The 14,733-nt window shown below is 41.5% G+C and overlaps 1 protein-coding gene across 2 annotated transcripts in view; it reads right to left on the bottom strand.

The window, feature by feature from the left end:
- Positions 1-234: 234 nt before the first annotated feature.
- Positions 235-14,733, bottom strand: part of narf (nuclear prelamin A recognition factor) — a 48,631-nt gene continuing 34,132 nt past the window's right edge. For both annotated transcript variants that reach the window (XM_069930329.1, XM_069930327.1), the window contains exons 9-12: positions 12,306-12,378; positions 12,084-12,221; positions 5,189-5,346; positions 235-661 (exon numbers count right to left, since the gene is read on the bottom strand). In XM_069930329.1, the coding sequence (XP_069786430.1) occupies positions 420-661; positions 5,189-5,346; positions 12,084-12,221; positions 12,306-12,378 (611 nt within the window). In that variant the 3' untranslated portion in view covers positions 235-419. The remainder of the gene's footprint in view (positions 662-5,188; positions 5,347-12,083; positions 12,222-12,305; positions 12,379-14,733) is intronic.

The raw sequence follows: 14,733 nt of genomic DNA, 5'->3' as shown, positions 1-14,733 counted from the left end.
ATTTTCTGTCTTTACTTGAAAGCATGACACAAAGAACAATAAAATAAAACAGAACGGAACCTACATGTTCTGGAATTGAACAGTAGTCGAGGAATTATTCTTTTCTTAGTGAAGGTCTGCTGCATTTCTGTACTTGTGAAAAGACTGACTTAGCTATGACCTTGTTTATGCAATATATTAATTTGAAACCAAGCATGAACAATGGAAATATTAAAGAGGCTTTGAAGACAAGCATCTCCCAGATTTATCTGATGTCTCAGATAATTAGTTTATTCAAGGTTATATTTTTTGCAAAGACAAAATGTCACATTTTAACGTGCAACTGGTCAAAGATTCGTCAGCCAAATTGCATCTTTATTAATTGACACTGCCAGTGTTCCTTGGAGACATTCAGAACTGAGGCTCCAAAACTTTGTGGCCTACCACTTGATGTCGACACCCGTCAGTGCCTCACTTAATACATGGTACTGTCTGTGTAGGACTTTGTGAACTTTGGTGGAATTTCTTCCTTCTAACCATTCCTGGTAGAGCATCTGCACATGCAGATTGGCTTCTGGCATACAAATAGGCAGAGCGCTATACATATCCTCCATCTGATGGAGCAAATCTTTGTCCATTTTCCTATCTTCAGTCATAGCTTGACCTTTTCCATTGAGGCAACCTTTTAAACCAACAAAAGAAACACAGTTTTGAGCTTGATCTTGAAATAACCAGTTCAAATGAAAGCAACACTAGATTGCATCTTGCAACCAAATTAATTAGTATTTTTGTTTCAATCTGTGTAATGACTGAAAACAAACTGATAACCAAGTTTCCATTCAAAAGGAGCAAAGTTTTGTGGCAGTCATGGAAATAGACATTGATTAAATTTTTAGTGAAATTGGAGATATCATTTATCTTTATTATTATCATTCTTTGATATTTTTATATTATTCATCTTTATAAAACCTGTACATACTTAGCAAAATTGATTAATTTTCTGTCACCCAGTAGCTGCAGATCAATGCATTTCAAATGATTAGCTGAGTGGTCTCATTTGCAAATGTCCATCTCAATCAGCAGGGGAAATCCACCTCTACTGGTATAAGTTAGATACTGACACATTTCGAATTATGTCAAACAGAGGAACTCTCAATGGAACTTCAACTTTTATATAATGCCAAGCAGGGCCAATCATCCCTCAAGTCCAAGCTGGCAACCAGAACAATCCCATTACTGGCATTCTCCCACTTACTTCACTGTTATCTAGTCATTTGCGCATGACCAAAATAAGAGCAAATTCATGTAATTGACTAATTGGTTGCACAGCTTGGCAAAAACCTCTTCCTTTGATCTGAATTTTTAAATCTAATTTTTAATGCTTTAAAAATGAAAAGCCAAACAGGAAACTGTATGGATCGGCACAACATCAAGTGTTCTATAAAATCATGCAAAAGAAGACTTTATGTCAGAATGCCATGACGTTACAAGAAAAATACAATTATATTGGATGTTGTGTTTACTTCTCTTCAGCAATACATTTCCTTTACATTTTACAGGGTGATCATTGCATTGTTTCCAATTGTAAACACTAATCACACAGATTATGATAAAAACATTCAAACAGCACAAACTAAATATTTTCATATTTGCAATAATAAACTATACAGCTTCAAGTCAATGAAGAATTGCATTAAAGTTAGCAAAATGGTTTTCTCTACTATGTAGAATCATCCATCTTACTTCTTCATGAGCTTTAAGTGCCTACTGGCAAAATAATCATTTATTGGGAAGAATGACACACATGGGGGCTTCTCAGGCTTATTTACATGTGCTGTGTAAAGAATAACGAGATGGAAATAAGCACCGTTGTGGAATTCACCACCCCAATTTGAGGCATTAAGGACAAAGTACCTCTGATTTCCAACTGGCCAAACTAACCAAGGCAGTAAAGATTGAGAATAAAGTATTGTTACATAGTCCTTAAACAAATGATACCATTTGCAATAAAGTCAAATCAAGAAGGCAGGAGAAACATTATTTTTTTCAAAAAATGTTAATACAAACTAAATTTGTCCTCTTCACCTGTTCTTATTGCCAGCCATCCACTGCCCTCAAATTGCTGATTTCAAAAAAAAAATCCACGACCTCTTTAATATTTCCAATGATCAGGCCTTCACAATAGTCCAGGACAGGCAATTCTAAAGATTCACCACCCTTTATGGGCTACTAATTTAACATTTTACAATATGACCTTCTCACCTCTCTTTTTCCTGTCTTCTTGCTCCTGGATCACATCAACCATATAGAATATTCTTTGACTTTGAATAACTGTACAATAATCAAACTTGATTTTTTTTTTAAATTTTTTATTTTTCACACCATAAATCACATTAGCCATGATATACACTATTTCTTTTTCACACATATACAGTGACTTTTTCTCCCCCCCACCCCCTTTCCTCCCAAACTACCCCCCCACCCCCCCATCTCATCCATTTTAGGTATACAATCTAGGTTGCATTAAGCCAGTCAGACAATGTTGTCATTCAACAAAATTACACCAGAAATTCTACTGAGTCCATTCTTTTCTTTCCTTCTCCTTCCATCAACTTAGGTAATGTTTGTCCCCGGTAGGTTTTCGCTATTGTATTTAATGTAAGGCTCCTATACTTGTTCGAATATTTCAATATTATTTTTTAACCTATATGTTATTTTTTTCTAATGGAATACATTTATTCATTTAAATTTAGTAGTTTCTTCCTTTTAATTTGGTTATGTATTCCATTAATATTTAAAGACATATAGTTCAGCGTAGCCCTTTTATATTTTGTTTATCTTCTCTTTCCGTTTTTCCATCATTACCTTTCCTCCTTTTCCATTTCTGTTTTCTTATTTTCAACTCTTTATAAGACAACATTCCTACAACATCCAACATTTTCCTTATTCTCCTATTTCTATCTTATTTATCCCCAATCTCCCCTTCATCTCCTGAGTTGTCCTTTATCCCTTGTCCGACAACCACATCTCCCCTCTCCATTTGGATTTGCGAATCCACTCGCGTCAACTGATTTTGCAGTGACCGCTATTTCCCCCCACCCCGCCTCCCCCAGAAAAGATTTCACTTTTCATATGTCACAAAGGTCACTCTTTTAATTCCCTCCTTATTCTCTCTATTCCTTTACCTTCCCTTATTAATTCTTGTCTATACTATCTATATTTTCCTTTAAGTACAGATACATTCATGTATGCTCATTGTCTCTATTCACTCTTATACCTCTTTACCCGCATACATATCAATCGTGATCATTTTTACTCTCATTACCCGTCTTCATCCCTCAGTCTATTTTTGTCTTTACCCACATACATATCAATCGTGATCATTTTAACTCTCATTACCCGTCTTCCTCCCTCAGTCTATTTTTGTAATTGTTCTGCAAATTTTCGTGCTTCTTCTGGATCCGAGAATAGTCTGTTTTGTTGTCCTGGAATAAATATTTTCAATACCGCTGGATGCTTTATTATAAATTTATACCCTTTCTTCCATAAAATCGCCTTTGCTGTATTGAACTCTTTTCTCTTCTTTAGGAGTTCAAAACTTATATCTGGATAAATGAAGATTTTTTGCCCTTTATACTCCAGTGGTTTGTTGCCCTCTCTTACTTTTTCCATTGTCTTCTCCAGTACCTTTTCTCTTGTAGTATATCTTAGGAATTTTACTACAATAGATCTTGGTTTTTGTTGTGGTTGTGGTTTAGAGGCCAATACTCTATGTGCCCTTTCTATTTCCATTTCTTGCTGTAGTTCTGGACATCCTAGGGTCTTAGGGATCCACTCTTTTATAAACTCCCTCATATTCTTGCCTTCTTCATCTTCCTTAAGGCCCACTATCTTTATGTTATTTCTTCTGTTATGGTTTTCAATTGTATCTATTTTTTGAGCTAACAGTTCTTGTGTCTCTTTAGTTTTTTTATTAGATTTCTCCAATTTCTTTTTTAAGTCTTCTACCTCCATTTCTGCTGCTACTGCCCGTTCTTCCATCTTGTCCATTTTCTTTCCCATTTCTGTTAAGGTCATCTCCATTTTATTTATTTTCTCTTCTGTGTTGTTTATTCTTTTTCTTAAATCCTTAAATTCCTGTGTTTGCCATTCTTTAAATGACTCCATGTATCCTTTAATAAGAGCAAGTATATCCTTTACCTTGCCTTTCTTTTCTTCTTCTATTTCACTGTACTCTTCCTCTTCTTCTTCCTCTGGGTTGATCATCTGTTGTTTCTTTGTTGCCCTTTCCTCCTCTTCTTTCTTGTTTCTATTGTCTTCTGTGGTCTCTTCTTGCTGCAGGTGTTCTGCAGCTGTCGTTGCCGGCTGTGGAGATCGACTCCCCAGCTGGTCCCCCCTCCCGTCGGTGTGTTTTTTTTCATTCGCATCGCGCATGCGCGGTTGCGCACTTTTACTCGGCTCTGCGAGCCATTTTTGTAGTCCATTATTTACCGACCTGAGGGAGCGGGTTTCTCTCTCCGCAGCGGGCCTCTTCGGACAGGTAAGGCCTTCACCTTTTTCCTCCTTTGTCTTCTCTTCCTCTCTTCTTACCGTTGCTTTCGATTTTTCTTTTTTTGTCGCCATCTTCTTTCCACCTTTATACTCACTTTTCTGTAACTTTTATTTCTGTGCCTTTGTGTTTTCTTTTGTTTTTCCCGACTTTTCTGGAGAGGGCTGGAGTTCACCGTCCGGCCACTACTCCATCACGTGACTCCTCATCAAACTTGATTTTTGAAAGAACTTTCTCCCACAGAAAATTATTCCACAGGAGGAGAAGCAGCACTTTCTCATCAAGGTGACCAGTACTGAGACGATTGCTTTCAACTTCCTTACTCTTGCAAATTTGTCTGGTTAACAAATTCCCGCTCTGCTCTCCCAATCCTCCAGTGCTCAATATGAGAAAAGGCTGAACATTTAAGAAGGGTGAAGACATTGTTCATTCCTCATCATTCAAAGCAGGCGTTTCAATCATACAATAAAAAGAAAAGGTTGGTGCCACAAGACAATCCTCTTTCTCCATTCAACGCTGATCGTGTCGTCCACACAAGCTTCATCTCCCAAAATATTTTTTTTGTTCAAAATAACAGTAAATAATTAAACAAGAGAAACTGAAATATGGTTCAGGTCACCGCAGCATCACATTAGAATGGTTGAAAGAGAAATACATTACCTCCTGGGCATGCAAGAACTTCAATGAAATGATAAGGAAACTTCCCTTTCTTCAACTTGTGAACCATATTCTGAATATTCCTGAATCCATAGGTGGCGGCGAATTGTAAAACAATCTCTCCATCTTTTTCCAAAGTAACCTCTTGAAAGTCTTTATTCCTAAACAAAAGTACAAACTTAATTAAAAAAATAACTAACAGCATGCAAAACCAACACCATCATTCAGGCCAATATCTTTCCTTTACTGTAAAAGCCATTTTCAGAGCACTGAAAAATAGCTTAAAAATGTAATAATTTGAAATCGTTTCATGTTTTCAGTGCTGAAATGCGTTCCTTTAATTTGAAAAATATTTTAAAATATTCTGTGAATTCTGGGAAAAAATCCTTGATCAGTTTTCAGCAAACATCCTGTTGACAGGGTTACCTCCACTGCAATGTGCATAAAAATGCCCAGAATTTTCCACATTCAGTCCTGACATCACCACAGTGTGCACCATCTCAAAAATGTCCTGTGGTTATTTGCCTCTGACTCAGACACCTCCCAAGTAAATGATGGGGTCTTGTCCTTCCAGCACTATAAAGATGCCATGTGTTCTTTGATCTCCCTCTTTGCCAGCTTGGGACCACCCTGCTTCACTCCAGGCCGAGAAATGTGGAAGGGCGCTTGAGAAACTGTTGGTAAGATCTGCACTGTTAAAAGGGTTGGGAGCATTTAATTAGTGTCCCTTGTAGCATAAGAGCTGTGGCTGCACTGAGTCAAGGGGTAGTGGGGCATCATCGTATGTACCAGTTCATGGTGTGTGTGCATGCACGCTCTGCATCAGGTGCCATTTTCCCACATTTGTCTTCTGTAAAAAAAATCCTTCCCTATAACAAAACTGTGTTCAGAGTCCTTGCCTTTGAGACCTACCAAACCTGCTTCTTCACTCACAATGGGGGGGGGGGGGGGTTAATTAGGACAGTATGGCGGCACTCATCTCTGTAAGTGAACCGGCCACATTTGTACTGCCACGCTGGCGGGGCAGCTACAGAAGATGGCGCCGTCAGGCCTTGTTCATTGCCTCGTGGCTTAGGCCACAGCTTGCGCTCTGGGCCATGTGATTATGTCACCACTGCGCAGGGCAGGACTCCCATTGGCTTTAAATGGGCACGAGCAAAATTCAAATAAACATTTCTACTGGAAACCCCAAGTCCGCTTGTGTTTTCTGTGTGTAGCAGTCGCTACAATGGTGACCCCGCAGAGCCCAAACGATAGTTGGTCTCCCAACATGGATTCATCGGCGATCAACGCTGTCTCTGTGAAGCTCCCCCACCCCTCACCCTTTGGACCCATCGGTCCTGCACATGGTTCGGGCAGGTGGAGGCGCAGTTTTGACTCCAGCAGATCACCTCGGAATCCAACATGTTCTACCACGTGGTGAGTGTCCTCATGAGGAAATGATGGCCAGAGTGGACGACCTGATCCACAATCCTCCTGAGGGCAAGTACGTCACCTTCAAAACCCTCCTCCTCAGCACATTCGGATTCTCCTGCTAGCAGCGCGTGGCCAGGCTGATGCACCTCGATGGCCTGGGAGATAGAGCTCCAACCGCCTTGATGGATGAGATGCTCGCACCAGCAGAAGGTCACAAACCCTGCCTGATGTTCGAGCAAGCCTTCCTTGAACAAATGCCAGAGGGTATCCAGCTCCTGCTAGTGGACAAGGACTTCTTAGACCCCAGGAAGGTCGCAGCGTTGTGCCGGATGATGCGAGAGAACTAGGCCATCATGAACCTTCAGCACATGGACTGTTCAGCTACTGTTGGAAGTTCCTACTGGCCACCATGCGAACTGCACTGTTAGCAGACTTCTTTCATGCGCAGTCTGTTAATCAACTTGAAGGGCAAAAGGCTCGTGCATGCCTGTACTTTCCAGACCCTCCGTCTCGAGCTGTCCAACGTGCACAGGCCAGGGATAGCAACTGTCTGCAAGCCCAGCGACAAGTACACACGCATCCTTGATTAATTCCCTGCCATCTTATGGCCACAGTCCATCCACAAGCACATCGCCACACAGGGCCCTCCACTCCACGCCAAGGCCAGACGACTGACGCCGGAGAAGCTGCAGTTAGTGAAGGAGGAGTTCTCCCGCCTCCAGGAGCTCAGCATAGTCCACTGGTCAGACAGCCCCGGGCATTTCCCCTGAACATTGTCCCCAAGGCCTCTGGGGGTTGGCGTCCGGGCGGGGACTACCGTCGGCTCAATGGCACGACTACGCCTAATCAATACCCCGTCCAGGACTTCACAGGCAAATTGAACAGTGCCAAGGTTTTCTCTAAGGTTGACTTAGTCAGGGGCTACCACCAGATCCCCAAATACACTAATGACATTGGCAAGACCGCCATCATCACCCCTTTTGGACTTTTCGAATTCCTTCGGATGCCTTTTGGCCTGAAGAACACAGCCCAAACCTTTCAGCAGCTCAGGGACGCAGTGGGCAGAGACTTGGACTTCGTGTTCATCTAACTCGATGACATCCTTATCGCCAGTCGAGATCACAATGAGTACAAGACCCATCTCCGCACACTGTTCGCCTGCCTGCCTGAATTCAGCCGCACCATCAACGTGGCCAAATGTCAGTTCGGGAAGGAGTCACTACAATTTTTGGGCGCACATCTCTGTGAGCAAACTGGCCCCGTTTGTACTGCCGCGCTGGCGGGGCAGCTGCAGAAGATGCTGCCGTCAGGGCTTGCTCATTGCTTAGGCCACAGCTCGTGCCCTGGGCCACGTGATGACGTCACCGCTGCGCGGAGATTCAAATAAACCGTTCTACTGGAAACCCCATCGAGTTCAGTGGTGTTTTCTGTAGTTTCATAATTTCATGTAGTGGTTTGCACAATGCTGTTTTAGTGCCAGTGCCCGGGGTTCAAATTTAAATTTTGTAAATTCCGGGAATTACCTGATTAAAGTGAATGTTACACAATTAAGGACTAAAATACTGATTTTTTTTTAGGTATTTTATATTTTGCAGTCTTTTGTCTTTTAAACTATTTATTCTTAATGCAGGTGTATTAGTTAGGCATTTGAAGAGTGTGTCTCAGGCAACCAGAAAATTTGCATATCTGGTATCTGCAATCCCCATAGGTGCCAGATACTGGTGATTTTACTGTACAGGTACACGATCCTTTATCCGGAACCCTTGGGGGACAGTGTTTTCCGAATTTTGGATTTTTCCGGATTTTGGAAAGTCCACCTGAATTTTGCTGCTGTATCCACCCCACCCCCTTCCAGTCCCTTGGCTGTCCTCCCCCAAACGCCGGTCCCTCGGCCGCCTCCCCCAAGCGCCGGCCGCCCGGCCGCCTCCCCCAAGCGCCGGCCGCCCGGCTTCCTCCCCCAAGCGCCGGCCGCCCGGCTTCCTCCACCAAGCGCCGGCCGCCCGGCTGCCTCCACCAAGCGCCGGCCGCCTTTCTCCCCATTAACCGGATTTTGGAGCTTTCTGGATTTTAGAAGTCCGGATAAAGGATTGTGTACCTGTACATAGAAACTTTGCCATCAACTAAGCCACACATCCACTGGCAGAACTGATAAGAACAGAAAATAAAATAAGAGGGATAAAAATAAAAGAGAAGGAATATAAAATCAGTCTGTTTGCAGATGACATCATAGTATACTTAACAGAACCAGAAATATCAATAAAATAATTACATAAGAAATTGAAAGAATATGGAGAAGTATCGGGGTACAAGATCAACGCAAATAAAAGTGAAGCAATGCCAATGAATAATGCGGATTTCACAAAGTTTAAGAAAGAATCACCATTTAAATGGCAAACACAAGCAATCCAATACCTAGGTATTCAACTAGATAATAATCTAGGCCATCTATACAAACTAAATTATCAGCCATTAATGAAGAAATTGCAAGACAACTGAGAATATTAGAAAGATTTACCACTAACACTGATAGGAAGGGTAAATTGCATTAAAATGAATAAAATGAATCATTACCAATTCACCTAACAGAGAAATTCTTCAAGGAGCTAAAGAAAATAATAAGGAAATCCTTAAGGGGGAAACCGAGGATAGTGCTAGATAAATTAACAGAATGGTACAAACAAGGGGGCTTACAGCGACCAAACTTTAAAAATTATTATAGAGCAGCACAATTAAGATAACTATCAAATTTTTATCAAACAAGGGAAAAACCAGATTTGACCAGATTAGAGCTAGATAAAATAGGGGAGAAGGTACCTGAACATATACTATATAAGTGGGATGAAAAGCTGGTGCAACATCGGAATTCACCAGTTCTGCACCATCTGCTCAACATTTGGAAGAAGATTCACGTAGAAAGGAATAAAACAAATTATCAACTACCAAAATTAATATTGATGCAAAATCAACTAATCCCTTTCACAATAAATAACCTTTCCTTTAGAGAATGGGAGAGAAAAGGGATAAAAAGAATAGAAAATTGTTTTTCGGGACATAAATTATTATCTTTTGAACAAATGAAGTACAAATATGGTATAACTCACGGTACAATGTTTTCATATCACCAACTGAAAACCTACTTGAAGGACAAATTGGGAAGCAGACTGAGGTTGCCAGAAGGAAGCAGTTTTGAATATGTGATTACAGACACAATGATAATTAAAAGATTTATAACAAACATGTACATCAGACTCCAAGAGAAAGAAAATGATGAAATAAGCTGTAAACCCAAACAAAAGTGGGAAAAAGATTTAAACATAAAGATAAAGAATGAAACATGGGAAAAGTTGTGCTCTGGAACTATGAGAAATACAATAAACACGAGGTTACTCATGATACAATATAATTGGTTATCATGCCCCAAAAGTTAAATAAATGGGATCCAACAGTATCAGACAGATGTTTTCACTGTAAGAAGGAAACGGGAACAACAGTACATGCAATTTGGGCATGTGAGAAAGTGGAAAAGTTTTGGGAAGATCTAAATCAGGTATTAAATAAAATCACAAAAAGAACATACCAAAACATCCAGAGATCTTTCTTCTAAGTAATACAAGAAGTAAAGGCCTCGACTTGGATGAGGCACAAAAAAGATTTATTATGATAGCCTTAGCTGTAGCAAAAAAATGTATAATGTCAACCTGGAAATCAGAAGAGAGCCTGAGAATACAGCAATGGTACAGGGAAATGAATAAATGTATTCCACTGGAAAAAATAACATAATTTAAGAAATAACATCACAGTATTCGAACAAATTTGTGAACCGTACATGGAACACATCAGAGAAGTCCTACCGCGGACCTCCACCCCCTAAAATGACAGGAGAAGAAGACAAAATGAATTGACCCAGTGTGTAAAAGTAGATGACACAATTTTCTTGTTTATTTTCATCGTGTGATGACATTGTTTAATGGGTTTAATTGTATTGTATATGTTAAACGTTGAGTGGGTGGGGAGGGGGGGTGAAGGAGGGAGGGAAGGGAGGGGGAAAAGGGGAGAAAATGACACTGCGTATATTCAGGAGGGAAATGTTTGTGTGTATTTTGGTCAGTATGGTTCATAGTGTGAAAAATAAAAAATTTAAAAAAAACTAAGCCACACATCCTAACTTGGAAATACTTGGGCATTCCTTCATCCTGGAAACCTCCCCAAAAACTTTTCAAGAATGCAGCTCACCAACATTTTTACCAAGAGAAATAAAAGTTGAGCAATTACTTTGGGCCTTGCCAGCAATGCTCAGGTCCTGAAATATGAATGAAAACGTGTGCACACTTGAGCTCGAAACCTTCTGGTATATACAGAAGAAAGCAAAGTTTCAAATTACTGTCATATACTCAGAAAATTTTAGCCTGCGAAAAAAAATGAGGCTAAATCTTCTGTAATGTGATAATAATGCACTCAATCAATGAAGTCAATAACTACTTTCAAACTGCAGCACCTGGTTTGCCCTCCGAGGACCCAAGTGCAATTACTGGGTCAAAGGTGCTGGAATCTACCCATTAAATCACCAACCCATGAAAAGTGATGCATACACACATGGAAACGATCGGCAGTCAGTCTCTCCCCCACGATCGTTGTCAGTCACCATCCCTACAACTTGCCGTCAGTCGCCCTCCCCACCGTCAGTCATTACCTCCACTGTCGGTCACCCTCCCTCCTGATTTGTCCTCCCCATCAATCACCACATCATGGTCCCCCACTCTCCCCCACTGCTGCAGCGAACTCTCTACCCCAGGCCCCGTGGCAGCGATCTCTCTCTTCTTCCCCCACTGCCGCGGCACCTCAGCCAGGGGTTTCCCTGTGACGCCAGCGTGCAGCACTGACGTCACCAGAGTAACCGGGTTGGCCACTTCCCCTTTCAAACCACTGGAGCAGGTCACCTGGGTAGGTTTTACTGGGTTCCCTGACCATCTCTGAGGTAGGTCAGGGACCTGGTTGGGTTCTGACTTGGTTGACCCAGTTGGACCTTTTCAAATCGCCATGTAACTGGGTTGCTAAACCATGCAAATTGCCTGGTTAACCACATTTTACATAGCAGTTTGAAAGGGCCTTCTGATACTGGATTTCAGAAACATAATGTTTTGTCAGAGTGTGCAATTACAGCATGTAACAGTAGGCAGAGCAGGTATTGTATTTCATGTCCAGATCACAGTAAAAATGAGATAAAATATTAAAGGCTGAAGGAAAAAAAAACTTATTTGGGTGGCCTTGGTGCAATTGGAAATAAACACATGTGAGTGGTTCAAAGCCACCCACAGGGGCAATCTCTCTCAAGTGGATCATTTGGGCAGCTTGACTGGTTCAGAGAGCAGTTTAATCTATGGAACTCAAAAAATAGGCAAAATTACTTTATTACAAGATTACACTTTATGGAAAATTGGAATTGTTTAACCATTTTAGAAAGCTTCTGCATGGATAAAATTACCTAAGTGTTTTGTAGATAATTTCTTTCACTTCAATGCCAAAGATTTCTTTAGCAGCATATTTGAAAATGTTTTCCAGGAAGCCATCAGATCCCCTTCCATCATGCCTCCCAATATCCACATCACCAATTTGTTCAAACCTGCAGCAAATAAAAAAATATAAAATGCTGATGTTTCTCAAATGGTCAGTAAAATGTCTCTGAGCAAAATCAATGACATCTTACAAATTGTCTGGAGGTGCCGGCTCCACATCTGTTATCTGGAAACCTTTCTGATCCATCATCTGAGCTATTTCACCTGAAATTATATTAAGATACTTAGAGATCAATTTCAACTTATCAATATACAGGTATTCACTGACTTACTGGGACTGAAGAACTGGTTGTATTTCAAAATGGACGCAAGTCAGAATTTTCCTTGTGTGCTTGGAGTACCAATGTCTTTAAGCCACCTTTTTAATCAAATTTTGTATTTGACAAACTATAACAGGAATACAGGATATGCAAGAGCCAAAATATGCATACTTACCTTTTTAGTTGCTGTCCCGGGTCTATAGACTGGGCACGGCCATCTTAATATTGAATTCGTGCCCTTAACTCTTGCGCAGGCGCCAACCGAACTCCAATACACAAACCCGCCATGCATGCGCCAACTGCAGGTGCACAGGAATCAAGATGGCCACACCCAGCCTATGGACTCCAGGACGCCGACTAACAGGGTAAGTATGCACACTTTGCCTCTTACATGCCCTGTATCCCTGTTATAATTTGTCAAATACAACATAAACCACATATATTTTATATTTTTTCTTTTTAAAACAAAAATTCAGATGCACGTGCAGATGGATGTAAGCTGCATAGGTCACAAGTCAGGGAGTATGAATAGAAGAAAATTACCAATAAATTCTTGACATTATATTCTGTTTTTTTTAAAATATTTTTCCAAAAAAGAACAGCATTTGGTGAGCTTCATTAAAAGCACAATAGCCAAAGTAAATCCTTCTAAAATACTTTCTCCATTTAATTTGGGAAACTGAACACAAGAAAAGAAAAAAAGAGGAGTCAGCCATCCAGCCCTGTCGAGCCTGATCCATCATTCAATAAGATCATGGGTGATCTGACCATGGACTCAGCTCAACCGATCTGCCTTTTCCCCAATACCCTCAATTCCCCTACACGTCAAAACTCAGTACAACATCAATATATTTAATGAGGTAGTCTCTACTGCATCCTTGGGCAAAGAATTCCACAGATTCACTACTTTCTTGGAAAAGCATTTCCTCCTCACGTCTGTCCTAAATCTACATCCTTAATTTTGAGGCAAGGTTTACATATATTTGTCCTACATTTATTCCATTGGAAATACCTCAAATATTTCAGTCTATATTTGAGACATGAACAATAGTGATGTAAAATACTGGTTAGCAGAGAATGTCAGATAAGCTGTGGAGAGAGATGGGATAGAGCAGTAGAGGATGGCAAGGCCTGTGGCTTGTGTTATTGATCTAGCAATCAGTTTGGACCTACAGCTGGAAGTAGAAACTGACAGATATATAATCGTTCAATCTCCAAAGAGGGTTTGGGAGAAAACAATAAAAACATCTTGTTATTCTCTGGCAGTTCCTGAGGATTGAAGATGACAACCTGCCTCTCCAGTTTTATGGGATTTGGGGTTAATATGCAAACTGCAGATTGTTCCACACATGGGGAACCAGGTGTCTGATGATGTAGACAAGAAGGCAGTTTGTAAGGTGTGGCACTCCTTTTGGTGTTTACACAAAGCTTCTGAGTCCTCCCATGGTAGGAGCTTGAAATTCTCGATGCTACCCCATGCTTTTTCCAATTTGAGTGGTCACGACTTAAGGCCCTTTCAAGCAGGGAAAACACCCATCTGTAAAGGTGGAGGTTCTTCGCTCTTTCTGAATGTGCTGTGGCCGGCTCAGAGGTGCCAATTCCAACCCTTTTCGGAGAAGGACAATCAGTGGAGCACTGAGCTCCACTGCCTGACCTGAATGTACAGCTGCTGCAAGCGGCTGGTTAGGGGCGAGCTGATGATGTTGTCAGCCTGTGAACCATCTCCCCACTTACCTCTCCCTCCATGACCCTCTCAAGGCAGGGGCAGCGGGCGGGAGCCATTGGGGCTGCAGGAGCTGGCGAGAGCCGTTGGAGCAGCAAGGTCCGTTGGGGCAACGGGAACCATCGGGAGCCGTCAGGGGGCAGCTGGTGCAGGCTGTTAACAGCCTCACTAGGACACTTCCCCTTCAGGGCTGCTCTCTACTGCACAAAACAGAGCAGAGCAATGGCAGTCTTCCCTACCCATAACCCCCCCCCCACGCAGCTGAACTGTTCTGGGAAACACAGAGCGGTTCTAGCTGCGTAGGAGATTATGGGTAGGGAAGACAGCCATTGCTCTGCTGTCTAACTATGGCACCAGTCGCCCCACTTCCATTGGCTCCGGAGGGCACTATAAGGGAGAAGGTGCTAACAAACATATGAACAAATGTATGAAACAGGAATAGACCACTCAGCCCTTTGACCTGTGGCACTATTCAACAGGATCATGGTTGAACCGACTGTAACCCCAATTTCATCTTCCTGCTTACACACTTACAGACCTAGCGATCTCTACCTTCAAAGTATTCTAAGATTTCAT

This window comes from Narcine bancroftii, chromosome 3 (assembly GCF_036971445.1).
Source record: "Narcine bancroftii isolate sNarBan1 chromosome 3, sNarBan1.hap1, whole genome shotgun sequence".
In the NCBI taxonomy this organism is placed as follows: Eukaryota; Metazoa; Chordata; class Chondrichthyes; order Torpediniformes; family Narcinidae; genus Narcine; species Narcine bancroftii.
The sequence above is the reverse complement of the archived record's forward strand: the minus strand, read 5'-3'. Positions and strand labels throughout refer to the sequence as shown.